Here is a 27,564-nt window from a genome sequence, read left to right as displayed (position 1 = left end):
GGATTAATAAAACAACAATTTGTCACATTTCTGGACTCCTCAGTTTTTTGGGCATGAGGTGATTTCACTCGAGCCAACTCTGTTTTTTTATTACACTTCACAGTCACCATTTTGAGTTCCAGATTTTCTAAAAGTCAATTGTGCTTAATGCACTTTTTGTACTTCAGTGGCCAGCATGGGCGCATTTTGCTGTTCTTGCTGCTAATTGAAGTGCACCAGCAAAGAGCAGGAAAGGGGCCTGGCAGGGACACAGGGGGAGACAGTAGTGCAGGTCAAAGGCCCACAGTGAGCCAAGAGCAAGGAGGCGGTGACCTTGGGCAGGAGCAAAGCCTTCTAGTTCAAGGCAAAGTAGTTTGGGTGATGGACAAGAGATGCCAGGATGGAGGGTGTCTGAGACATTAATGCCACGTGCAACTTGTTTCAGGAACATCCTGTTTCCATTGTTGGTGAAAGAATCTGGTGCAAAGATAACTGTGCCGTGTATGTGTCCATAAAGAGAAATCGTTAAGGTATCTTGCAGAGCTGAGCCAGGTGTGTAAAAAAACAGGTACAAAATAGCAAGTCAAAGGGCATCACAATCTTTTGTAAACTTTATTTAGCTTAACAGTATGCAAATAAACATTGCAAGTGCTGAGTTATGGGAACAACATAAAAAGATATTAAATAGAAACACACAACATTTTTCCTTTAGAAATATTATTAACATTAAAATAATGATGTGCCCGACTAGAGAGTGGGGGGCAGTCAGGTGCGCCACGCTCTCCTTCAAGGAGCAAATCGAGGGAGGTGATGAGAGAACGGGGAGTTTGCCTCAAACCATCACAGATACTGGTCAGCGGCCTGGGCTTTTGGGAAGGCATACTGCTAAAAACCCGTCCTTGTGTCAAATGAGTTCCATTTGCGCTCACTTTTACACGGGGCTCTCAAATGTAGATCTCCACCCCATGATAAATAAGAGGAAAGGGGGTAAAGGAAAATGTAGCAGTCATGTGCTCACAGAGTGCACCAGTGGGCAGCAGATCCAAGGAAGCTTGGGAGCAGGTTGGTGGTCCTGCGTGGCTTCCTAGGACATCTAATCTTCAGAATCTAGGGCGGAAGATGAAGGAACAGAGGATAGTCCAGGATTCTTCTCCTTGTCAGGCTGTTAATTCCTATGTCCCTGCAGGGGCGTGCAACCGGAGGCTCCCCAGATGTTTTGGACTAAGATTCCCATGATCTTTCACCATTAATTATACGGGTTAGGACTGATTGGAGATGTAGTCCAGAACATTTGGAGAGCCAAAGGAAGCTAGGCACAAATTGCTCTCGCTCTGTCAGGCCTTAGTGCCTCTCCATCGGCCACGGTCCCTCTCCATCCGTCCTCAGTGTTTCTGTCTCGCCATCAGGTGTCCATGCTTCATGCCAAGTCCTGGTTGCTAGCTCATTGTGAGACCTGGACCTCACCCCTGCACCCCGCCACTCCCCGCCCCCCAGGCAGCTCGTTTTCTTTGGCAATTGTTCTGGTTCCCCTATCTCACAAGCACCGACTTCTTGTCCATCCGCATTCTGCTCCAGGGCCTTCCCTGGAGGGCAACATAATATTTATTTGTGGATTCTTATATAGAGTCATGCTGGATTCCTACCACTTCTAAGAGCTGTAACAACAGGTGGTCCTGTTACCCAATTTACTGGTACACAGCAGCCTTTCAGTTTGAAGTGTGTGATTAACATACAGAAAACAACAACAGTTGAAAGTGCCAAACTAGTGCAGTGCTATTCACTGCACCCTCAACCTGCATAGAATGAAAGGAAAGGAGGAGGCGCTTATTCTTTGTTAATCCCCCACACTTCTTGCTGCAGAACAGAGGGTCAACCCACATCGGGCAGAGCAGCTATAAAAGGGAGTATCCTGCAACACCATTTCACCACATGTTGCTACAGGGGGAGAGTAAATCTAAAGTATCATAAGAGTACAGAGAGAAGAGGTGGGTTATTTTGTTAACTCACATTATGAGGTTAAGGGTCATGGAAATAATAACAGATCAGCAAACCAATGGGCTGGGAATTTGAAAGCACAGTAAGCCCGAATATAAAAAGTCATGAACTTGGACTAGTGCAAACCCCACTGCCCTTCATCTGAAAGTTTCAGGGGGAGCAGGGAGATCGCCAGTGGTTTGACTTCATATGCACACTTTATTGTTGGGTCGGTTCCTTGATGCCTCACACTCCATCAATCCATTTGCATGATACCTATTAAGTAACTACCCGATTGATGTCTATTTAAGTGAATTGGTCCGTGTTCTAATTAAGAATAATCTTGTTCTTCCAGGGACGCCCCCCTTGTTGTGTTTATTCATACTCACAGATCAAAGCTACAAAGGTCTCTGCCCAGAACTTGAAGTGGGTAGAACCTAATCTCTGAGGGCAAATGCTAATTTTTTAGAACAAACACTCCACCTTGTTGATGCTTGGTTCAACTAAAACGGGGCCCTTGGAGGGGAACAGTTCTAGGCCTTTCGTGAACCGCCCAGGCAGTAATTGGTTCTCGCTTGTCGTAGGAACCTCACGTCTCACTCATCGGGTGTGAATCTTGCAGCACAGTCACACTCCTGGGCACTAATCATGATCCCTTAACTTCAATGGGGTCTCATACCTAGAGATCAGTTTTACCTATGGTAGAACCATTTGGCTGAAACCCCTCGGAGGCTATTTCTGTGATCTCTGCTCTCAAAGTGTGCATTAAGAGCAATTGGAAAGTAAAAGATAAAACTGGAACCTTACATGAAGGATCAAAGGAAGAACCATACTTCAATATGAAACATCAACACTCCATAATTTGTTAGGCAGGTTTTTTTTAATAGCGCATAAGGCATACTGGCTCATGAGGAAATGTATCAATAGGGAAGGAATGAAGTCAGTCTTATGTAGGGAGGGACCAGCAAGAAAACCCAGCCAACCTTAATAATCAGCAGCATTTCATGAAGTTTCCTTTGTACTTGGCATACCAGCCATCCTCTAATATTGTGCCAAATGATTGCATAGCTCGTGCCTGTATCCTGTAGTCAGCAGGAGTCCTTATTTCGGCCTGCCTTGGAGCCACAATCTTCCAGGAATTAAGTTGCATGGGACTATATCCGGCAGAGGGCTTCAAGCCAAGTATTCTCACGAGATCAGGTCACATTTGTTCAGATGGGCAGATTTGCAATGCATGTTGGGAGGCCTTTGTTCAATTCAGTGAAAGGGTCTCTTCTATTGTCAAGGTAGGTTTAGAAACATGACGGACCCCTTTTCGACCAGACCCACGAATGAAACGGCCGGTTCCTTTCTCAGAAGCAAGACCATCTCACCACAGTTACCCAGGCATTTGACTGAACGCTGTCCTTTCAGTGTGTGATAAAGCACTTAAATCCATTAGTGATGAAGTGTTTTGAAACAATGATACCAAGAGATAATTGCTCACGGACAACTACCTCGGTTGGGAAACAGTGAAGTAGTTAATCTTGTGGAGCACTTTCTCCCTTCAGTCCTGCAGAAAGAGCATTCCGGAGTGAGGGTCCACAAACCAGCGCATATTTTTTCCAGCTGCAATTTTGTTGAACCCTTTGACTTTGGTCAAACATTTTCTGCGGATCTCAGGCTCTAATTTTTACTCTTCAAGGCAAATTGGGCTGATCACATACTGAAAAAGCTGCTTTCAATTTAGGGATCTGTAAGTAAAAGCCAGCAAATGCAATGCAGAATAGATGTCAATCACATATTGTCTTGGTAACAATGGCACTGCAGGACCGGTGGGTGCTGGGCTAGACCCGTGACATGAGTTGGAAGAGCTGGCATTCTCTCTTAGAATAAGAGATTGCAGTATTTTCAGACAGGCTAATGCTTTGTCACAGAGATAAAGGCATAGTTGGAAGAGATGAATTTTGGGGAACAATAAGACTGAGTCTAAGGACATGTTAGATGATCCTGAGGGATGATACATCAGGTTCGGCTCTAAATGAACAGCCGCTTTGGGTAAATCGGCCACGATGACCCCTTTGGGTTATTAGTAGTTCTAGTACAGCGCAGCCATGGAAACCAAAGGATACAGGACTTTCCCTTGTGGATCAGAAATAGGAGGAGGTGAGGTTCATTAAAGCAGATGTCCATCAGTGAATGGCTGCAAGGGAATTTTCTTCAACCAACACTCTACAAACAATACCATGATGTTACCATCTTTAACATTTCCTCAGAACATTAGGACAAGTACCGAGAATGTTTACGGGCCAAATATGTCTCCCAAGTCTCAAACAAGCATGGCATGCCTACCAAGGCTGCCATTGATACCCATATACAATTTGTGTGCCTGCACCCAAATGAAGACACATACTAAAACGGTGTGCTAGCACCCATATAGGTCCCATGCTGGACAAATAATTAGCCAATGGTGTGCCAGCACCTAGGCCACTGGATTGTCCACTGATTTGCAAGAGGATTCTGCATTCAGCATAAAGGCGCCATCAGACATAGTAGAAGGTGCTGCACGGTCCAAGTGCAGACGTGGTTTGATATGTAGGTAGAGTGCGATGTGCAACAAGTCCACAGGGCATCACTGGTCATCGGTGCACGCAGATTCCGAAGGCAGCGATCATGTAGAAGCCTTCATTTCCCACTCCTGAAAAACAAAGAAGAACATGAGACAGAGGCCAGAGGACATGGGCCTGTGCAACAATCAAGAGCTTCAGTAACAAAGGAAGAACATAAGAAAGAGGCCAGAGGACATGGGCCTGTGCAACAATCAAGAGCTTCAGTAACAAAGGAAGAACATACGAAAGAGGCCAGAGGACATGGGCCTGTGCAACAATCAAGAGCTTCAGTAACAAAGGAAGAACATACGAAAGAGGCCAGAGGACATGGGCCTGTGCAACAATCAAGAGCTGCAGTAACAAAGGAAGAACATACGAAAGAGGCCAGAGGACATGGGCCTGTGCAACAATCAAGAGCTTCAGTAACAAAGGAAGAACATACGAAAGAGGCCAGAGGACATGGGCCTGTGCAACAATCAAGAGCTTCAGTAACAAAGGAAGAACATACGAAAGAGGCAAGAGGACATGGGCCTGTGCAACAATCAAGAGCTGCAGTAACAAAGGAAGAACATACGAAAGAGGCCAGAGGACATGGGCCTGTGCAACAATCAAGAGCTTCTGTAACAAAGGAAGAACATACGAAAGAGGCCAGAGGACATGGGCCTGTGCAACAATCAAGAGCTTCTTCTTTTTTTTTTTTTTTTTTTTTTTTATTTATTTCATTTAGTTTATACAAAACTTTTTGAAAAGAGATATCCCATGCCCCTCCCACAGTGTGTCGGAGAAGTGCCAATGGGGTCCCAAGCCGCGAAGAGGAGCTAGTCTGTGGAGCTACTAGAAACCAGCTAGCAGCCACTTCTAGACTCTCAATTCTCGTTCATGCGGCAGTGTCTCAGTGTGCTGCTGTTTTATTTTCCCCTGTTTCGCTTTGCAGCTACTCCGACACACCATCATGGGCCTCACTAGTTTACATCTTTCGTATCCAACTTCAGTAGTGTTTCTAGATTTTGTAAAAAATTTGATAACCCAAAGATTTCTTTTTCCCTGGGGTTGTGGAGTTTGCGCCACAGGTCCTCTCCACATAAAGTGTCATACTGTAGTACCAGGCGGCCTAAATGGACAGATCTAAGATCTTTCAGGCTTTCACAGTACAATGTAAGATGTTTGAGAGTCTCATTTTGTTTCTCGCAAAAGCGGCATTTGAGCATAGCTGTTACTTTTCGTGCTCTTGTCGCTTGGCTTACTCTAGTATTGAATAGGTTTAAGCGAAATTTCATATAGATCATTCTATGTCGAGCATTAGGTGTCTTTATCAGGTATTGCAACATCTGGTTGCGGTCTTTAGCTTCAATGGGTGCGTCGTCAAAGATCTTGTGGCGATTTCGAGCATCCACTGTTTGACACCAGTCTTGTTCCCATAGTTTTTTCTTTACGAGTGTTGGATTATTTTGCAGTGTAAGTTGGTCCGTGCCGAGTTGCTTTAGCTGATTATTGCAACCAGTTGCCCATCTACACAGCACGGTTTCAGGGTTGCCTTTAAGTGCTTCCTGTAAGATCTTAAACTGGGGAGTACAGTCTTCTGTGATTATTTTCCGGTAGATGGATAGCAAGTTCCATAGCACTCGTGCCTGCAAGGAGATGAGATTTAGTTCATATCTGACGCACGCACTCGAGATTCCTTTCTGTATGTGCAGAACTCGTCTCCAGTATTGGTTTTCCAACTGTGGCCACAAGGTGGCAGAGGCGCCTAGGGCGCTTTCCGCGCCGTATATGAGCGTGGGAGTGACTTTTTGGTTGTAATGAGCTAGCACTGGTAGCAAGGAGAATTTTCAGAATTTTTTATTTATGATGAACTCTTGGCATGCTAGTTGTCTGCATTTATGTATGATGTTCTCCGTCCAGGGGGCATCATTTATGTCGCTGTTGAACCAGACTCCTAGATACTTGGCCTTTTTCACACATCTCAGGTTGTCATTACACAGCCTCCAATTCGGAGCACTTTTTAAGTTCCGTTTTTTGTTTCTTGTGAGGTCTTGGAGGATGATTATTTCTGACTTTGCAGAGTTGATTTTCAATTTGTTTTCTTTTACGTAGCCCTCAAGTGCAACGAGCTTCCTGGATAGGCCAATTGGGGTTTGATCCAATATTACAATGTCGTCTGCGTATAACATCCAGTTTACAGTCATTCCATTGATTTTTGGGGGGAATGATGTGACAGCTTCAAGGTATTCTCCAATATCGGACAGAAATAGTCCGAATAATGTGGCTGCCAACGGGCAGCCTTGTTTCACACCTTGATTTGTTTTTATAGGTTTACTCAGTGTTCCACCAGAGTCCAACCTTACTTTGAGTTCTGTGTTAGAATGCAGATCTTTTATGGGTTGGAGCAGTTTCTCCGGGCAGTGCCGGTTTTTCATCTTAGTCCATAGCAGCTCTCGATCGATGGTGTCGAAGGCGCTGGACAGATCAATAAATGCAACGTAGATCTTCCGGTTTTGACGAATGGCTTCCATCTTCAGGAAGTTTAAGATAGTCAGGTTCAGCCCGCAGCCGACTCCTTTTACAAATCCTGTTTGGCGGGGATCGTATCTTTTAGAGTCGTTAATCCATTTGAGTAGTTGGATTTGAAGTTGCGCCGCAAAGATTTTCCCAATTACGTCGAGCAGGGCTATCGGCCTGTAGTTCTTGGGGTCTGTTCGATCACCCTTTTTAAAGATCGGTACCACAATGGCACTCCTCCAGGACGAGGGAATCATTCGCGACTGTATTATTGATCTGAATAAGGAGTAACAAAATTCTGCCCATAAATGATGGGAATTGTTTCAAAAGTTGGTTTGTTAGGCCATCTGGGCCTGGTGCTCCTGAGGTGCTCAATCGGGCGATATTCTTGTGTATATCTTCTTTCTTTATTACAATTGACCATTCTTGCTCTTGACGTGGGGCTGTTATGGTCTTTGTTGAATTGTTGTTAAAGGCCTCTGCATAGTGGCTTACCCATATGTCTTCTGGGATCATGGATTTTATGATGGCACCCTGAGGGGTTGAGATGTTATTCAGGTAGCTCCAGAAGTCGCTGGTGTTCCTATTTGCAAGTGCTTTCATCATGTGTTCGGCGTCTCTTTGCACCATTATATGTTTGTGACTGATAAGCCAGTTCTTGTAAGTCTGTTTCAACTGTTTAGCCTTATAGTGATTACTGGGGACTCCATTGTTTTTGAGCAGTCTTAAGGATTCTTTCAGGTTTTTTTTCTTTAGGTTCAGCTCTGCGTCCCAAACATGTGCCTGTTTGAAATTTGCTTTTGCCTTACCAGATCTTTTTTCTCTATAGGTCTCCAATAGAGTTGTGTATTCAGTTTGTTCTTTCACTGTTTTTTCTCCCAGTGCTTTGCACAATGAGCTCACATTGTTCGCATTGAGTCTCAGCCGATTACGACCTAGTCCAACTTCGAGAGGAAGTTTTGGCAAGACGTTTTCACGGCCGCGGTTATGTGGCTTCAGATATAGTTTTAGAATACAATGGTCGCTGGACTCCATTTCGATGATGGTTAGGTGAGATATTTCACACCTCAACAAATCATCGGCAAACATATAGTCGATTGTCGATCTTGAGTGGTTTCTTCGCCAAGTGTGTTGAGCGGGCATATCTCCTGTTTGCCCGTTCAGCATGTGGAGATTCCACGCCTTCATTTCCGACAGCCAGCGCTTGGCGGCTAGTAGGGCATTTGTTTCATTCTTGTCGTGGGCAATGTGATTTTTGTTAATCATACAGTTTATGTTAAGATCTCCACATATAATAATATGCGTGTCTTTGTCGTTTCTTTTGCTGTTACAGATGAGTTCTGAGATGGTTTCCAGGAATCGGTCAAGATCTATGGCTAGGTGTTGCCAATATATATTAATCAACATGAGTGAGTTTACTTTCTTCATTGGGCTCGCAGGCAGTTGAATTTTGCATACCTGTATGTACGCGGACACGTTGGTTGCAGATAGTATGCGAACTTTGCTTTCAATTTTTGCAAAGATTGCCATTCCGGACATGGGGCGTCCTTTGATTCCTTTTATCGCTGGGTTGAAGGCGATCTCAAAACCATCTGCGATCGGAGGTTGCATTAGCCATGTCTCCTGAAGACACAGTAGATCTATGTCTTTCAGGTCGTTTGGAAGTTCTTCAAACAAGTGCGTATGCCCGCGTGTATTCCATGACGCTATGCATAGATTGCCATTCGCATTTAACTTTTGGCGTTAGCTGTTTTTTGATTTGTTTATGGTTTTGGCAACCCAGGACCAGTCGAGATCTTCATATCGTGAATTGGGGTTCCTCCCGCTTATAGAGTTCCGGTGCTTCATCATTGTTATGAATGGTTCATCCAGTGTCTTTGAGGTGGCATCGTCAGGTAGTTTCCTTAAGGTGACAGATTTACTCTCAGTACTACGTTCTTCCGCTCGTGGAGCGGGATTACTGCTTGATGTAGTTTTACCTGCTAATAGCAGTTGTGTGTCCGGCAGAGGTTCCAGCTCCTTGGGGGTCCGAATCTCGTTTATGTCGTTTATGTCGAACCCCATTGAATTCATTATGGCACCGGTGTTCAGAAGTAAGTCCCGAATAATTTTGGATGCTATGTGTAGAATCACACAGTCGTTGTTTTTTTCGTCTGCAAATTCCACAATTTGAATATCGTCAGAGGTAACAGTACGCAATTGCGGGATGTGATGTAATAGTCTCATCACGTTTTTCCTGTTCAACAGGAGACCGTCTTGTTCTCTCTCTATTCTTTCCAGTCGCAGCATGTGTCTTCCCATTTTCTTTTTGCTTTGCAGTTGGTTACCATGAGCTTTCCCACCAGCATCGTTGAATCTTTCAGTGAACCGAGTGTCTACAGTCACAGATAAACCCATGTCGTCAACGCTCTTTTTTTTTTGGAGATCGATCTTTCCACAATCGTTGGATAGGGAGATTGTTATTTTTCTGGGTTTCGGTTCCGGATTTACTCCTACTTAGTAGACAGAGTTTAGATATGTCGGCATCTATTGAGGCCAGTTTGGCCTCCAAAGCTGTAAGGTTTTGCTCATATTTTAGGAAGTCCATGTTATGAGAGGTGCTGGGCGTGACAAGCGGTTCACATTTCTTTAGCGCTATAGTTGAGGCTCTTCTTGCTTCTAGCGTGATGCACTCTAAGTCTCTGTTTTCTGGGCGAGATGTGTTAGTTCCGTCATGATTCAGCGTATCCATCATGACGCTTCTGGGTTGGTTTATTGATTTCTTCACGGCTATACAGCAGGATTTTAAAGCTGATTTGCTTGTGAGGTAATCGGGCAGGTGGTGATTTGTGGCTGACAATGCCTCTTTACTCGGTATTGTGCTGAGGTCGATGTTTATGGCCACACCTGATGGTGCAAAGTCTTTGTTCCGTTCCGCCTCTGGCGCAACGTTTACATCAGCTGGGTCATCCTCGCAGTCCTCGTACGTTGAGAGGTCAAGGAGATCCTCTGAGAGGCTCTGTGTTTCAGTGGGTGGGGATCCAATTAGGTCCTTTGTGGTTCCCAAGCCTTCAGTTTGTTGGAATTTGGTTACTTTCTGGATGTTCAGTTTATCCGGTATAGAGGGGGTCTTCATGTTGCCAGCAATGGACTTTGCCGGAGCGTCCACTTTTGGCTTGGCAGATGTTGCTGTGCAGAAGCCTTTTATGTTCCTTAGAAAGGAGCGCGCACCTGATCTTGTGTGGGTTTTTCTTATCTTCATATTTTTCTGTTTTTTGCCCGTTGAGTGCTCCCTCACTTTGGTAGTTACGCTGGAGTCTAGTGATTTGGAGAAGATGGAAAACGTTTCTTTTGGGATGGCAGCCGCGTTGTTCGTTGGATCACTTCTGGAGCCGCTCTCGTCTTTCTCTTTTGATGGATTCACTGAATTTTGATTTGTACTGGGAGCCTCTTGAGAGGCAGGTGTAACAGAACTAGCACCAGAACATGTAGAGAGCTCAGGTGTCGGGCGGTTAGCAGGCCCGTGATGCTCGTCATGCAGTTGAGATGTGTTCGTTTCCAGGTCACCTTCTGGATTTCGGGAAGCATAGTCTGAGGGGACAAACCTCTCGTTCAGCTGCGCTTCGTCACTTGTACTTTTCGCTTTATCTTTCAGAGAGATAACGACGTTTAGTCGTTTTAGTTTTTGTTTGCACTTCATGGGTGCGTTTTTCTCACCATCCTCTTCACTCCTTGTCTCTTTTAAGTTGTTCTGTCCGACATTCCCTATGTCTGGAGATGTGTTGCAGGTGTCTTGGTTGGATGCATTTACAACCTGTAACATCTCCTCAGTCGCGACACAGGAGTCTTGTTTATCTTTCGGAGCAAGCCACTTATCGGAATTGTATGGCTTCTGTAGTTTTAATAGTCCAATGGCTTCACGGGCTACTTCTGCGAATAGTCGTTTGTCCGTCGCACTGTTCTTGGTATGTTCCGTTATTATCCTTATATTTGCTTCAGATCTTGAGTGCTCATCTAAATTCACTTGTTTCATTAGGTTTAATTCTTGTTCCACATTTATCATTTTCGAGTTTAACATTGCCAGGAGCGTGGATTGGTCCTTGATGTTCTCGTTCAGTTGTTCATATAGTTTCACGTATGGCAGCATCGATATGGTGTGTGCGGCCATTATCAGGGAGTTTAGGTCTCTTGTAATTTCCCTCGACAGGCACTCCGCCAGATACTGTGTTGGAGCACTTGCCTTTTCTTGAGTGCTTGCCTTTGATTTATCGGCTTTGTGTTTCCTTCTCTGTGTCTTGCTTTTCCTTGAGCGCAAACCCACTGGGGAGGACCCATCTAGGGCTAAAGAAGGGATGCCATCATGTGTTGCTATGATCTGGAGGGCTGAATCACTCACATTCATATGTCTTTTTTGTGAGGGGGACAGCTGGTCACTGTCGTCATCGTTCAGGGAGTCAGATCTTTTCCTTTTCATCAGTGGGTTCGGCCACAAGATGCTCTTTTGATTTTTCCCTCGTGTTGTGGTGGGAAGAGAGGAGACGTTCACCCTCGCAGGATTAGATGCGCAGCTCTCCGGTTCATTTATTGTTGGAGACTCGTGCTTTTCGAACAGTGGTAGATCAGCGGTTTTCTCGGCGCTCTGTTGGTTTCCCAATCTTATGTTGATTTCTACAAGGTCTTTTAGGACCTTGTCCACAATAGAGATCGAGCTCCGCCGGTTGGGGCTTGTCCCAGGGTTAGAGACTAGGTCCAGGACGCTAGCCGAATTAGGCCAGTCCGTTCTGCCAGAGCCAGGTGCTACTTGCGAGGTCCTTAATAAGTTGATACTATCAGGACCGGTTCCATTACTGTCGTGCGCGGTGGGGTCATTTTCGTTAGGGATCGCCGTCGAACTGAGCGAGGCAGGGGGCCAAACTTGTGCTCCGGCGGTGTATTCGTCTAGGATCGCACACCTCTCCACTATGTTGTGGCCCCCTACTGGACCCCTCTTATTATTTGTCGCTGCTTGGCCTGCCAGGGCTTGTAGGGTCTTGACACGTGGGGGCTCGCCTGCGCCCTCACCCTCTCGTCTGTGGACTGTGGGTGTTTGTTGCACATTGTTGTGCAGTCGACTGCCAGGTTCGACGTCAGTCTCACCTTCTGAAAAGACGTCTGGCAATGTGTCTGGGGATGTATCTGGTAATATATGCCTGTAGTGATCGCCCTCCGAGATCAGGCCATTAGCCGAGTGTCTTTGCAGTAGTGAGGGTGCATTCATTACATTCATTACTGTTTTAGGGGAGGTTGTTGTACGGCAATCAAAGAAAGGTTCAGAGCTTATGGATGATAAGGAAGGAGTAGAGGCGCTTACCCTTTTGTGGTGTTTGCCGTTGCTTGCCAAAGGGGGGACCCGTGACTCAGTGGATCCCCTTCCACCGGCAAGGAGACGCCTCTGTTGTCTTGTTAGCGGGTGGGCCACCTCGCCTCCTCCTTGAAGGATCACAGCTTCTTCCAGGATCAGCCCAGATGGGCCGGGGTCCAGCGTAGTCATAGGATTTTACGGTGAGGGAATGCTCCCCTGCACCCCTGGCAACACTGACAACACTCTGCTTCACTCCGCGTCGCTCCGCGACCGGAGCAGTGTATTTAAAGGCTGAGGAAAGGACTTCCTCACAAAACGAAGCAAATGGGTCCAAAAGCAGCGTCTTCCACACTGACAACACTCTGCTTCAATCAAGAGCTTCAGTAACAAAGGAAGAACATACGAAAGAGGCCAGAGGACATGGGTCTGTGCAACAATCAAGAGCTGCAGTATCTCCATAGGGTGGGGACTTCCTGCGCTTAATAGGAGGCATGTTCAATGGCCTTCCAGGGGACACAACACTTGAATCAGCCTTTTACATTAATTACTCTCCCAAAATAAGCAAACAACACCAGAAAGAAGGTGAGAAAGGTCAACAAATGGACCCAGCAAAGCATTAAGTCACAAACTGAATTTCTAAAATACTAATACATGACGCTGTTTAGCCCCTCTTACTTCTACAGGGATACATAGACCTGATGGTAAAATGAAAATGTACTCTACCGGTTCATGTGTGCACGGATGTGATGGTCGCTGTGTGAGTGCATGTGAAGATAATTGCCTGTACTCGGAGTAGCTGAACACCATAGTGCAAGTCTCCTGCAAAGCGCTTGGCTTATAGTCCTGCAGCTTCGATAACGTTGATGGTGCGTCTCTTCTCATACTCCATGAAGCTATGCTATGTTAATTGGCATTTGTGTAGTGGATGTCTCCATCTGGTGTGGCCTCCTAGCACTTTCAGTTCATCTACGGGCATTCCATGCTAGAACCTGGGATCCTGGGTGCAAGTGCCTGAGATTGGAATGTGTCCTATGTGGGCAGAGGTATGCTCCCAGTGCAGTGATGTATGCTTGCTGCTGCATCTAAGGCATGAATCGTTCAAGATGTTGGGTGTCTGAGATGATTAAGACCAGTCTAAGCAGCTATAATGATATGATATGATGGGTTATTTATGCACGGGCCCGGGGATCGAACCCGTGGTGCTCTGTGTTGTCTTGCTTCTAAGGCGAGCACGTTGCCCCTGAGCTATCCTGCTGAGACAATCGTACAGGGTGGAGAAAGTGCTCCTTGGATGGAAGCAGGAGGAAAGGTGTCTTGTACGTCAGAGCAGCACGTGTTGTACATGATGTGCAATGATGGACAAGAAGAAGAGACTCCAAGACTCAGCGCCATGAAGTATATGTATGCTTGATTTTAATGGTCAATCACACAAAAAGTTATAGCCCTTGTAAGGTTTTACAAGGGCTATAACTTTTTGTGTGATTGACCATTAAAATCACCTATGTGAAATATTAAGGGATTGTAAGGAGTCGCCTGTCAGAGCAACTTGCACCAAAGCCATTTCTGTAACCCTAGTCTGATGTTGCTGTCTGCGTGCTGCTGCAGACTATACATGCATGAATGTCAGAAAGGTACAATTCTAGTGTTTTTGTTTTTTTAAAATCTTTTTATTTGCATTTTCAACACAACACTTAACAAATAACTATTTAACCAACAACACAAACAATACAACTACTGGCACTTTAGTGGAGTTCTTATTGTTCTTGGTTTCTTGATTCACGGCAGGGCCCCCTTTTGCCGTCCTGCGCCATGTCCTGTAACTTCTCGCTTTCCGTTCTGATACAAGTGGGCCGGCTTCCCTTCTCCTGACTTCTCTTGATTCATGGTATCGGCACCTCATCTGTCGTCCATTAGTTCTCGGCCTGTCTGATTTGCCCGCGCTATCTCTTCCATTACTTCCCAGCAATGCCTGGGCCAGTGCGTTCCACGCCAGTATTTTGGTCCCACCATCGCCTTCTCCTCTCTGCGTCGCCCTTGTCCACACTGCTGTTTCGGCTGTTACCCATTTGTTCAGATCTGCCCACCACTCCTCCAGCGAGGGTCCTGTGCTCTTATTCCACACCATCGCTATGCAGCGTTTTGCCAGTATTGTCATCAGGTCTTTCATTTTTGCCAGGTGCATTCTCTGCTTTCCTCCCCTCAGGAACAGTCCCAACAGATCTGGCGTCCATGCCGGCATCTGAATACCACCCTTCTGCACTCTCGCTCTAATGTCGTCCCAGAACTTTATCACTCTCGGGCATCACCAGAACATGTGTACCATATCTGCCAACTCCTCCACACAGCGTGGGCAGCTCCGTTTTGATCACCCCCCATTCTTGACATTCTCTTCGGCGTTGGGTAGGCTCTGTGGAGTAGATAGAGCTGTATATGTCTAAACCTTGCATTCCTAGACACTTTCTAGGGTATCTGAGTGCTCTATGCCATTCCCCATTTGTAAGGGGTCTCTGAAATTCCTCCTCCCATTTCGCTCGTACTTGTAATTCCCTCCTATTATTGACTCAAAATAGTGGTTCATAAAGTCTGGATGCGGTGTGACCCCCCCTGAAACATTGTACCATGAGTCCAGTGCTTCCCCCTTCTCATCATCCTCCGTTAGGGTCTTCCACCATGTCCTTATCTTCTGGACCATGTTATTGTATAGCATGAATTGGCCTCTGTGTACTCCTTGCTCCTCCACCAGGATCTGAAAGTCTATCCAATGCCCCTCTCGCAACAGGTCCCCTATTTGGGCTACTCCCTTATCCTCCCACTGTGTCCTGAACTTGGTCAAGTTTGTTGTGCGGCTGTCCACCAGTCCTGCCGGTGGAATATGCCTAGAGCAGGGGTCTTTTATGTCTTGCATACTCCACGCTCTCTTCCATAGTGCCCGGCCCAGTTTGACTATGTCGGGAAGAGTGTTGGCCGAGGCCGCATCCGTTCACAAAAGCTCTCTGATAGTATTGCTGCAGTGATGATCGAAATAATATCGAGTCTATGGTTGTATCCTCACCCAGCCACTGCACCACGAACTGGAGTTGAGCAGCCAAGTGGTATCGCTGAAAGTCCGGAAGCCTGATTCCCCCCATTCATAGTCCCTCTGCAGTGTAGTCTGTGCCACCCTGTTTCTTCCCCTATCCCATAAGAACTCCCTTGCCTTAGTGTGTAACTGCTTGAAGAAAGTTCTGGGAATGTTGTAGGGAATGTTTGCGAAGTAGTAAAGAAGGCGGGGCAGAACTATAATTTTTAACAAAGCCGCCCTTCCTTACATTCCCAGAGGTAGTGTCTGCCAGAACTGCATGGCCATCCCAATTTTGTCCAGGGCCACCTGTGTATTCCCCTTATGTGTCTCTATAGTGTCATGGTATATATTCACTCCCAGATATTGGAAGGTGCGTGGGGTCCATGTGAGGCCTAGGTCTGGTAAACGGTTGGGTGCCTCCCCTCTTAAGCCTGCTAGTGGGAACATCAAAGACTTCCCCTTGTTGATCTTAATCCCTGATAGCCTGCCGAATGCTCCCAGAGCTTCAAGCAGGTCAGGCAGGTGTGTCATGGGTGTGTCGTGAGTCTCTATGTGGGTATGGGGGCTCTCCTGTATGTGTGTGCCCATGTCGCCCCTAGGGGCGCATGGTTAGATAGCATTTGTGCATTTATATGGTTATAGGTCAAAGGTGCGAATCAAATGGTTCGAAATACAATAGGTTCGAATCAAAAGGACCAAAAACAAAAGGTTAAAAAAAATTTTTGTTTTGTTTTTTTTACATTATTCTTTTTTTTTGGGGGGGGGGGTCGCCCCAACCCCTGTTTTTGTGGTAAATTTTTTTTTTACCTAAACGGAAACCCAAAAAAATATATATAACTAAAAAAAAAAATCTAACCTTTTGTTTTCAATCCTATTGACTCACGTTTTGCATTCAAACCTTTTGTAATCGCACCTTTAACTGGACACCCATGTATATGTGCCCTGGTGAATTCTTCCAGTGTCTCCTTGCCTGTGACCAGGTAGCCTATTCTGGTGAATGTCCCGTGTGGGGCGCTATAGTGCGTGTATGCCCTGCTGTTCCCATGTACCTTTCTGCAGACGTCCTCTAGCTCGAGTTGCTCCAGTATCCTCTGAAGCTCTGGCTGGCGGTGCTGGTGTCTTATGCTTGGTGTCCGACCTATCTAGCCGACGGTCCAGCGTGCAGTTGAATTCCCCAACCCAAAAGATCGCAACGTCTCTGTATGGAGCTATTCAGGGTGTCAATGTTTTGAAAAACTCAGTTGCGTCGTGGTTAGGGGTGCACGTGTTAACAAAATACACCTCTCGGTTTTCCAGCATTCCCTGTGTGATCAGGACTCTGCCCTCCGTGTCTCTTTCCTGTTTTAGAAACTGGAACGGGGTCCCCGGGGCAATCCAAGTCAACACTTCCCTTGCGTAGTTCGAATACATTGAGCTGTACACCTGGCCTCCCCATTTCTTGGTTACCTTCTCTTGTTTTTCTGCCGGCAGGTGTGTCTCCTGTAGCATCGCTACATGGACTCTTGCCTTATTCAACCAGGCATAGACCCATAGCCTTTTAACATATGCGTTTAGTCCCCTGACATTCCATGTAAGTATATTTAGTGCATCCTGGTCCCTGTTTGTTGTATTCTGTGTCCCTAGCATTCCCATGGACACGTGGTCTGTTATCCGTGCAGTGCCCAGTGCTTCCGGGTCTGTCCCACTGCTCTCCCACCTACTGCAATAGTGCTGCTTCTCCCCCCCCCCTGCATCCCTCTCTCGTGGCCGTCTTGCGCGGGCTCTCATCTTCTGCATGTTCCCCCGATGACCCTGCGTTTGTACGCAGCTCTATCCACTCTTTTACACCACCTCTGCCGTGTTCTGGTCGTTTCATGTTTCTTGCTCTGCCAGTGCCGTCTCCTAATCTAACTAACCACAGAACTCCTAAAACTATAGACAAACGCCCAGCCTCCCCCCCTCTGCTTGGGCTCCACCGCTTCCGAAATACTCCCCTCCCTCCCGTGGGCGCACTCACTGCAGCGTGGTGCCTTAGAACTGGCATCCTAAAATCCGTTCTTCTGCGGGGTCACTTCCGTAGGGATTGGCGGCCTGCTCCAGGGGCTATGGGCCCCCGCGTCTAAATAACTGCTGGTTTCATGCTCCGAACTGTAACTTTGTTATCTGGTGTACTGTCCCCCGAATCATGGGGGAGGGGTGGGGGTTCCTGTCGTCTCGCTCATCTCTGTCTCTCAGCTGTGGGATCCCCTGCTGGTCCATCCATTCTTGGGCCTCTGTCGTAGTCTCAAAGAAGTGTGTCCTGCCGTTATGTAGCACTTTCAATTTGGCTGGGTATAGCAGCATAAATCGTATCCTGGCTGCCCTGAGACGATCCTGTGTTGTCCAGAACTGTGCTCTGTGCTTTTGCACTTGCACTGAATAATCGGGGTACATAGTTATTCTAGCATTGTCTCTCGTTATGACCCCTCCCTCCCTTGAGAATGCCAGGATCTTTTTCCTGTCCTTGAAGTTCATGATCTTTGCTATCATGGGTCTTGAAGGCAACCCTGGGTGAGGTTTCCTGGTTCGGGCCCTGTGCACCCTTTCCACCACGAATCCCTGGGATAGGTTCTCTGCGCCCACCTCCTGAAGCAGTAGGTTCTCCATATAGCCTGTGCGGTCTCTGCCTTATTCTCCCTCTGGCAGTCCCACAATGCGTACGTTGTTACGTCTGGCCCTTCCTTCTGCGTTCTCAGCCCTTTGCTCCAGGGTTTGTATGCGGTCCAGTGCCTCTGTCATTTGGCCCTGGGTGGCTGTTATGTTCGCTGTGTTCATCTGTACCTGTTGTTCTGCCGCGCCAACCCTTTCCGACAGGTTCCTCACATCCTGTCGTAGGAGGCCCAAGTCGACCATCACTGTGTCCATCTTAAATTCTAATGTAGTTTTCAGTGCCGCTATGGCCTCCAAGATGCGTCCCTCTTCTTTCCCCTTCTCAGTTTGTGCCGCTTCTGTTGTGCTGGTGCCCATTTCCTGGGCCTCTGCCTGGGGCGCCTCTGTTTTCCGGGCAAACTCATCCATACTTGTTTCCCTTTCCCCCTTTCTGCTTTCCCGACATGTCTGTATTGAGACACCTCTTCTCTTGCGTCTGGGCTCCGGTCTCAACTTCTTCTCGCCACCCCTTGGCCACCGCCTCAGTTTGCCCGTTTCTTGTCCATGCCTCTATTGCAGGGTCCCCGTCCTTCTATTTGTGGGTAGTTATTATTGGATACTTGTGCTGTGGTCTCCTCCGTAGTATCCTTTTGATGCCACCCCCTGCTGCTCCCAGCTTGTGTCGCCAGCAGACTCACTATGCCTGTTCTTCTGGGATTGCCGGGTGAGCTGCTGCTTTTCTGTGGCGCTGCTCTTGTTGTCACTCTCCGCCACCGGGGGCTGCTATGTTCTTGCGGGATATGCACTCATTTGCCTCCTCTGGCAAGCTTCCCACTGACCTCTGGGCCGGTGCAGTAGGCACTCGCCCCTTAGCGTCCTCTACCAACCAGTGCCGGCCTCTATTATGGCTTTGATTCACGGGGGCTGTGGCTCCTTAGTGAAATCTGTTATGTTTCACTAATCTAGTCCGTTTTGTCTTGGCATGACTCAGTGATGCTATAGTCACTGCTGCTGCTGTTGCCACACACCGAACCTGTGCGACCTGTGCCCATGGGGGTCCACCGCTCCCACCCTGGTGTTTGCTGTTGTCCAGGTGCTTCGGATTGCTCCACTTTTGTAGGCTGTAGCTCCTCTGAAACGGCACCAGTGTCTTTTTCAAAATAAACGCAGAAGGCTGCATGGGGTCTTCTCCGGGACTACAGAAACAATTTCACCAGTGGATTCAAATGCTGGAGATCTCATTTTTGGTTGATGTTTATTCCTGGCCTTTCATCTGAAGCAGAAGGTTTTGTTTTGAGGGCACAAGGCTTTATTATTCCGTCTCTGACAAAACCGGGATCTAGTACTTGAAAACTCGAGATGCGATAATCTTTCTCTTACCTGTTCTGGTTGGTGACTGCCTAAGCTTCCTGGTGGTGACCAAGAGTTTAAAATTCAGAGTCCTGCACAGAAACACAGTTTGACCTACAGAAGTATGAAACCCCGTTTGAAAATGGAAAGAAATCAGTGTGAACATCTAGATGACATGCATTACGTATCGAATTGAACCACGCTAATATGAACTGGTTTTTTGGTATTTAACAATGTGTATGTCCTGATGAGGTGCACCAGATAGAAATATCTTATCTCTTTTAGGGTGGCCGAAAATCGAGTAGACAAAACCATAGAGCCCACTTTGTTGAGTTGGGCCTCTTTGAGTTTCTGTAAAATATATAGGCAATTGATGCATGTTCATGAGTAAGCTTTTTTTGAACATGTGTCCTGTTTAACTCTGTGAAAGAAAAATTCAGTGCCAAATAGATCTTTGTAAGTATATAACAATATTGGAGCCCTAATAAAGGGGTGTTCTATTTCTAGAACAGAGGGATTAGAATTGCGTTTTCTTGCACAGTACGAATGGTGGATGGTATGAATGTGTATGAAAGTGGATGTGAGTAAGAATGGGTGAAATGTGATCACTGTTTTCGATATATGTGTTTTTTCTAGATGTGATATGTATACCTTTAAAATCGGTTTTTAATATATGAAATGTTATTGTGGTATGTACGGTTTTTCTATAAATGGATGTTTTATAATGAACTTTGAGCAATAAATGTAAGAAATGAACTTTAAGCACACTTACTGTGATTTGTCTATAATATATGCCCTTTGAATAGGGCTATCCTTTTGGAAAGGATGTTGTCAGCGTTTTTACGCATGAATTGTTACATAAATGAAGGGAGGGGATGCACTTATCTATAAATAACTGCTGTTTTTGTATGGCTGTAGCTCCTCAGTCAATGCGTGGCTGTGTGCCGGTTGGCTTTGGCCGCCCCTCTAAGTTTGCCGGACTTCTGACAGTAGTCCGCCCCTTCTGTTGGTGAGTGCGCTTGGTTGCTGTGATTGCGCCCTTCAGGTCTATCTACTGGTGCGTTCCCCCTGGCTGTCCTCCCGGTGCCAGATGGTCTCAGCCTCTGTGTCTCTCTGTGGGTGTGTGTGCTACACCGGCAATGTCCAGCTGACTGCTTTATTATTTTTTTTTTGGGTTGTCCCTTATTTATTGTTTGCCTCTTGAATGCAAGATGGGGGCCTGTGGACTATGGCCTCCCATGTATCGTGGTTTTGTCCTGCCATTCTCCTTCCTCTCCACATTGTATGCCTGCAGTTCTAGGTCGCAGCCCGCCCTAGAGTGCTCTTCCTCCTCCCCAGTGGTCCGGGCCTCGGCTGCTGTCACAAGCTTCTCCTCTTGGGCGTCCCTATTCGCTTCCGCCTTCTTCCCCCCCCCTGGGGGGCGGGGATGCCAATGTTTTCCAGGGGCACGCCTCCTCCTATGCACTTACTTGTGCTAACGTTCCATCGTGCAAGCAGTCTAGGGCTCCTGCTCCCTGACCGCGGTCCCTCTTGCACGGCCGCCGGATCGCCGCCGTGGCAGCTGCTCTCCACTCCATTCGTCGGGGGCCTCCACTCTTCTCCTCTGCTGCTCGGGGCTCACCTTCTGTCCTCGCGGCTTCTCCCCTCCACACTGGTCTTCCTCGTTTCTGGATGCGCCTCCTCGCGGGGTGGAAGACCTCCAGCGATCCCCTCGACGTCCTTCGGGTCCTGGATGCCTCATGGGGTCCTCCTGCTGCGTCTGCGGAGGTCCTGTGCTGCCGTCAGTCTCTGTATGTGCGCGCTTGCCTGCACCCAGTGTTGGCTGGCTCTGTTTTGCGCCCCCGGCTGCTGCTGGATGCCGCGCCCGGCCGGCGGGTGAAGTCAGCTGGGTCTCCCCCTCCACTGGTCACTGTTGTTCGCCATGTTGTGGCGGCAGTGCCCCTCCTACGTCCTGGACAGACGCGCCCACCATTTTGTACGCCGGCATCTTCACTGTTGCAAGTCTCTTAGACGGCTTGTCCCAGTTCGATTTTCTTTGGGACTGCGGCCAGCTGTTCCCCTCACGTTCCGACACCTCTCCTATCTTTTATCTGCTGCCAGTCTCCTTTTATTCCTCCAGCTTCTTCGTATCAGCAGACGGATTATGCGGGAGCCACAGAATTCTGCTCCTCAACGCATGGCCGCCAAGCCACTCCCCCTACAATTCTAGTGGTTGTTCATGCTTACTGGTTATTTTGCGCAACTGGCCTGAAAGTGCTTAAATTAGGCGAATGCGTCTAACTGTTCGGCTAATCAGGGAAGGATTCAACGAGGAACGCGGTGGACCTGCACTATGACTGAGCAGCCAAAGCCACACATCCATAAACAAGCACGGCCCAAATTAGTGCATATAGTTTGTGGTTTGCATTTTACTGTTAGGGTGAGTGACAAATTAAATTAACCCAATTTGCATTATTTGCTCAAAAGTGTTTCATCACTTGAATGCTTATCACAAATATAGTTCAAATATACAATGTTGTGGTCATTCTTATGTTCCCAAATTGCTCTTTGCTTTTATACAAATAGCCAAAACTCAGTCCCTCTGGCATCCCTCCCAGTTGCACTTGATTTGTTTCCTTGTGGAGATCTGGCACTGCTCGACCCTGGTTGGGACTCAGCTCCACATCCTAGCCCAGATCCCTTGAAGCACTCCCAGGCTCGCAGGAGTGTCTGTGTCCCAGAGTACGTCTGTTGAATTTCCAGCACTCTGGCTGATGACATCCTTAAGTACCAGGAACCATGGATTGGGCAATGATCTAGATAAGTGGCAGAGGGAAGTGAGGGGGACATCTAGGTTTTAATGTGATGGAGTCATGAATACTAGAGGTGGGCGAACCATGTATGGTTTGGGACAAGTGACTAGCTAGAGCTTGATTTGGGTGCCAAGCCATCAGCCCTGAAAAGTTGATCCCACTAAGTGCCATAGTGGCTTGAAGTCCATGGGAAACGCCAAATAAGTGTAAATGGGCTGCTGGACAGCAGCTGAAGAAAGACTGACCATCGAGCTGATGGCGTGGGTGGGGCATGGGTAAACCAGGGTAGTTGTGTAGACTTAGGACGAGGAGGGAATAGGAAGGGTGGCCAGACAAGAATCTGGGGAGAATGGAGAGAAGGGGGCAACTCTATGTTCAAGATGTGCATGTGGGTGTTTTAGCCCTAGATTAACAGATGAGTGACATCTTGAGTGTCAGTGGCCGAGGTTCTGATCAGGGGTGGACTGGCCTATAGGGAACTCTGGAGATTTCCCGGTGGGCCTCTGCACCCTGGGCCTCTTTTCTGTGGTATTTCCAAATTTTCTCATAGGAAAAACATTGGGCTTGCTGAAAATGTGTCATATGGGGCCACTTTGAATTTTATTTCCAGGGCCTCTTTTGGTCCCCAGTAATTATTTCCAGGGCCTCCAGTCCAGTCCAGCCCTGGTTCTGATCAGTTGCGGAGGCAGGTGCTGTTCCTATAGGGTGTAGGTGAGAGGAGGATTTATCTTAATGTGATGGTTTATAGGACTCTAAACGTCTATTTCTGAAGTTCCCATGCAGCATTTAGTGCTCTAAGTTAGCATATATAGGATGTTGTTCATATTATACGTGGAGATCACCAGGGGTCACTCACTCATAGTGCAATATAATTGCGGTGCTCCATAATAGCTCTTATGTTACAAGTCCAAAGATCCCTGCATTCCCAACGCGTGTAAACCACCTCAGAGTCTGTCTGGTTCTACAACTGTGTCCAGGTTATCATATAGTTCAGCCAGAGAGCGCATGTGCATCCTTAGTGCATGGGACGACCCTACCTGCAGCATGCATGCTTCTCCTTGAGTTCCTATACAAACCTTTACCATTAGAGTCTTAGCTGTAATGGAACTGTGTGGATGTATGTTGTGTTGTTGGCAATGCAATGTGCTTAAGACCAGTGTACAGGAGCTACATAGACGAATAACATTTTGTTATTTCTCCCTCCATTTTCAACATGTAAGAAGATTCTAAAGTGGGGAAGAAATTGGGTGATCAAGGCACCCTTGACCAGAAAGAAACCTTACATGGAAGCTCCCATGTATCGGCTTTTAACACTAGGCATCTTTTCTAAAACTCTAATTGTCAGAGAAGTGCTTACAAAAATAATATTTGGTATCCCCTGTGTTCTGTCCTGGCCTGCGGTCACGTAGGCCAGGCAGACCGAGGCTGGGGACACCCAGCTGACAGGGGGCACCTTGCCAGTCCGTGAACACACAGGCTCTTCCATGGCTTGGGGGCACCCAGGCCAACACCAAAGATGGCGCTAGCATTGCCCAGTAGGGGCAACCGCATCTGTATGCAGGGTTGCCTATCAGGGGCTCTGCAGGCACATGGCAGTAGGGTTGCCCGGCAGGGGCTCTACTGGCATGGGGAGACCATCATGGACAGTGTTGCCTAGCCAGGGCGCTGTTTGGGTGGAGGGCTCTGCAGCCCTCCGCCTGATACCCAGCAACAGCTTCGTGCTCCTGCAATCACACAAAGGAGACTGGGTTCCAGGGTATCAACTGACGAGCCGGAACTGGCTCGTCCCTTTTATTATAATAGTCACATGGTCACCATCATGTGACCATAGCACGAGCCCTGGGAGACACCATGCTCCCAGCAGGGGGTGACCCACCATACTGTGGTTGCTTTAAAGGCCACTGAAAGAGCATTGTCTCTATAAAGAAACCTTAACTTGGCCGAGACAGGCATGGATGCTTTCTGTGTGGTGCAGCTCTTTCCAGTTACCACCACAGGTATTCAACTCAGGGACAGAAAGGGCCACCTAAATCCAATGCCTTCAGTTCCAAATCACATGGGTGTAGACTACTGCACCCTGCCCCCACACCACTCTCCAAAGAGCACAAAAGAACGCCCAATCCCAGCTCATCTAGCCATAGCACCAGGTGGCTCTAGATCCCCCCCCTCTACCCCAGATATTCTGCAAATGAAAGCACAAAGGTTCTCAATGAATACACAAACACATACTACATTCCTTGAATGCCCCGTTGCTCCTGATCTCTTCTTTATGGCGAAAGGTCCCCTTCGACTCACTTATTTTGCCGCCTGACTATTCTTTCAAACTGGAGTGGGGCCCACCTTTAGCCCTCGGGCACAGTACAGGGCGCTCTAGTTTCATAGACAGAATCATAGACATCTCTCACGAAAGCCTTCAGTGCTCATCATTTTTTAGTCAAAATAAGCCGGGAGACTGGAATAATCCATTGCCATAGGGATGCCTGATGACGAGGCTGCATATTGCGGAGGATGGATTATAAAAGCCTGTCAATTGGTAACTACTCAGGTTTTTATGAATTGGTGCGCAGCAGGAGGGGGGTGGCAGGGGCTCCCAACCTTTTCATTATTATTGGCAGTGTGACCCTTTTTAGGTAAGTAGCGTAAGGAGTTCCCTAGGGTCAAGAAGGGGGCGATGGGGAAATTCGCTCTCCTCCCTTTAAGAACCACCTTTTCCTTAAGGGCGTTTTTGGGGTGAATTTCGAGATCATTTGAGGTGTGGACTCAAGCAAGGGGGTAGCCAAGAGGAGTGCTAAGTGTCCCCAGGGATCATCATGTCAAGGCTTGTCACAAGTGAGATATTTACCCTCACAGCAGGAAAGGCGCGAGACCAAAGGTCCAATCTTCACACTCTGGAGTGAGGGCCCTGTGTATTTTTGACTATTCCTACCTGGTTTAACTGACTTCCCTCATCAACCTATCAGCGATGTGAATACTACATGTGCCTCCTGAGGTACCCTCATCCTTTCAGGGCCTGGGAACACTGTGCACCCAGTTTTTCCTGTCCGTCCACTTACAAGACTGAATGTGTGGCTCCTTTGGTTGGTGGGAGCTTTTTTGCGATTCTGGTGAGGTTCAACCTGCTTTACACCAAAATAAAGAAAGTTCAACCATTGAACTCCCCCATACTTCTGAGCTGAAAAACAGCCAAAAACTTGACGATCTCTAAATGAAGTTCAAAGATAAATAATGTTGTTTGTTCTATAAATGAAGCTTTTAATCAGCCAGTACTATCCAAAACATGTTACATAAAATATGTTCTTGTGGAGGCCAAAAACCCCTCCAATTTGGCTTAACGCGTTGCGGGGTACCTCTCTTTTCCCACCGGTTGGACTGATGACAGTTTTTGAAAAATATTATAGGCTTCCTCCACCACGTCCGGGTGCAGATGTATACCGGTTCTGTCCATGGCTTTCCTGGAAAGGACCGAGGACAACCCATCCTGGTGCGCCTGTGGGGTTTCCGGAACTGGGATTGGTGTGTACTTCTTGTAACCTGTCATGGAGGGCCTTGAAAGACATGGCTATTGTGCTCAAGCATCTTGAAGTGTCTCTTGTGCTAGATGGAATTACCAATAAAAATCTCAGACCAAATAACAGGACAGAATCAAAGAATATGGCAAAGTACTACTTTTATTCTTATTTTAATAAAACGGGGTGCACTGACAAACAGCAGACTGACGTCTGCACACACACAAACTTGATGACACAGGTCTTATACCCCAATATGTATCATCTATGATGTCCTCTTACGTGGCAAACTGTAAAACCTAATGGCAGGAGGAATTGGTTAGGGGAACATATCAAAGTACTTAATTGGCTGTCTCTTATCTGTAAGACACACCTCAAACTACCTCTAAATACGTATAATACTGATTATAGCTGACAAAATGGCTTTGTTTTGTCTATGCAACATAGTATAGCAGGTTGCTCCATAGACCCACGAATTGTTTGGCATCCCATCCAGCCTTGGACTTTCGGCTCGCTAGCAGCACGTAAGGAATTCAAAACCTAGGTGCTTGAGTCACGTCAGATTACTCCACCCTTTCCCAATTAGGCCATCGTCTCATAAGCCAATGTTTCCCGTCTGTAGTTGACCTTGCTGTTGCTCTTTGTTCTAGGACATTTGAGGGAGTATAAGCACATCATTTATCTTCAACCACAGCCTAATGAATAGCCCTTGTTTTCGTCTTCTGCATCACGTGTGAGGAGACTGCAAATGTGTCCATTTTTATCTCCTATTTACTGCTATTTTATTCAATTTAGCTGGGTGTTATTGCTCCATTGGCCTCTAGCGACTTGCTCACTCCATCTTGTATGAGCCTTATTCTCTGTTAATTGTCCAATGCTTGGCTCTCGCATGTGTTTTCATCTTTGTTAATCTAAGAGAAATGTGTCTCATGCTCATGACGTTATACGTCTGCCTCCCTTTGCACTCTGCAGTTATTTCTTGAAATAGCATCCTTGATCCGAGGCCAACATAAACTCCTCTTCGTTTGCACACAAAGCCGTTTTCCAGCCTCTCCTGACTCTTCATCCCTGATCTGTTTCTGAGGTAGTTAGAATAGATCTTCGCACGAGCAGGCATCTGTTTTCCAATCATGGCCGTCCTAGCCATGTTATATATTCCTCTATAGCAAGCGTCTATACGTCTCATTTACCTAGCATTGCTGCATATTTACACTTTTTGATCCACAAGTTACTTCATCTTATTTTCACATACATGATTACTTTATCATTTTGTATGTTCCTCTTGTCGCTACAGTTACAGCATTATTCTTAAGTATTTTCATATTGTTTCAGCATATTCTCTTTTATCTTCTTCATGACATCACTCTGCCCTTGTCAGATGTCACTAAGTGCTCCATGATGTCTAATGGTGCGTGCAGACATCCCTCCACTCTCTCAACATGTGGGTACATTCAGTATGGTTGTCTGAGGGCATATTGTCTCTCATACCCTCAATGCAGTATAGGGACAACACAGAGGGTGCCACATGCAGCTCTTCTCCTGCTGTTCCAATATGCCGACTCTGAGGGGGCGAAAGTTAAGGTATATGCATCTACCTGCTCCTCTACATTATCTCCTCGCCATCCTCAGTTGCATCATCCTGATTGTCTTCCACGTCATCATCCAGCAGGCCAGGCAGCAGAGGAGATAAAGGAAGAGTGGCTTCGCTCGTGAGTTGTGCACGAGTGTCGCACAAAGGTGCAGGTGGAGGCAGTGTCTCTGAAGACTCAGACCGAGGAAGCATGGTTTGAGCAGGTAGTTCCACCGACTGAGGAGCGGGGACTACTAGCACCTCTTTCATGAGGGACTTAAGATACTGCCTCATTGGTCATGAATGCATGAGTTTCTC

At 47.0% G+C, this 27,564-nt stretch overlaps 1 protein-coding gene across 1 annotated transcript in view; it reads right to left on the bottom strand.

The window, feature by feature from the left end:
- Nucleotides 1–577: 577 nt before the first annotated feature.
- The window catches only part of LOC138491297 (actin filament-associated protein 1-like 2), a 341,208-nt gene continuing 314,221 nt past the window's right edge, over nt 578–27,564 (bottom strand). Inside the window, exon 17 of the mRNA XM_069617735.1 lies at nt 578–4,630. Coding sequence (XP_069473836.1) covers nt 4,604–4,630 — 27 coding nt within the window. The 3' untranslated portion in view covers nt 578–4,603. The remainder of the gene's footprint in view (nt 4,631–27,564) is intronic.

Source organism: Ambystoma mexicanum, chromosome 10, assembly GCF_040938575.1.
Source record: "Ambystoma mexicanum isolate Mex_15411 chromosome 10, UKY_AmexF1_1, whole genome shotgun sequence".
Lineage (NCBI taxonomy): Eukaryota > Metazoa > Chordata > Amphibia > Caudata > Ambystomatidae > Ambystoma > Ambystoma mexicanum.
This window is presented reverse-complemented; position numbering and strand designations above follow the sequence as displayed.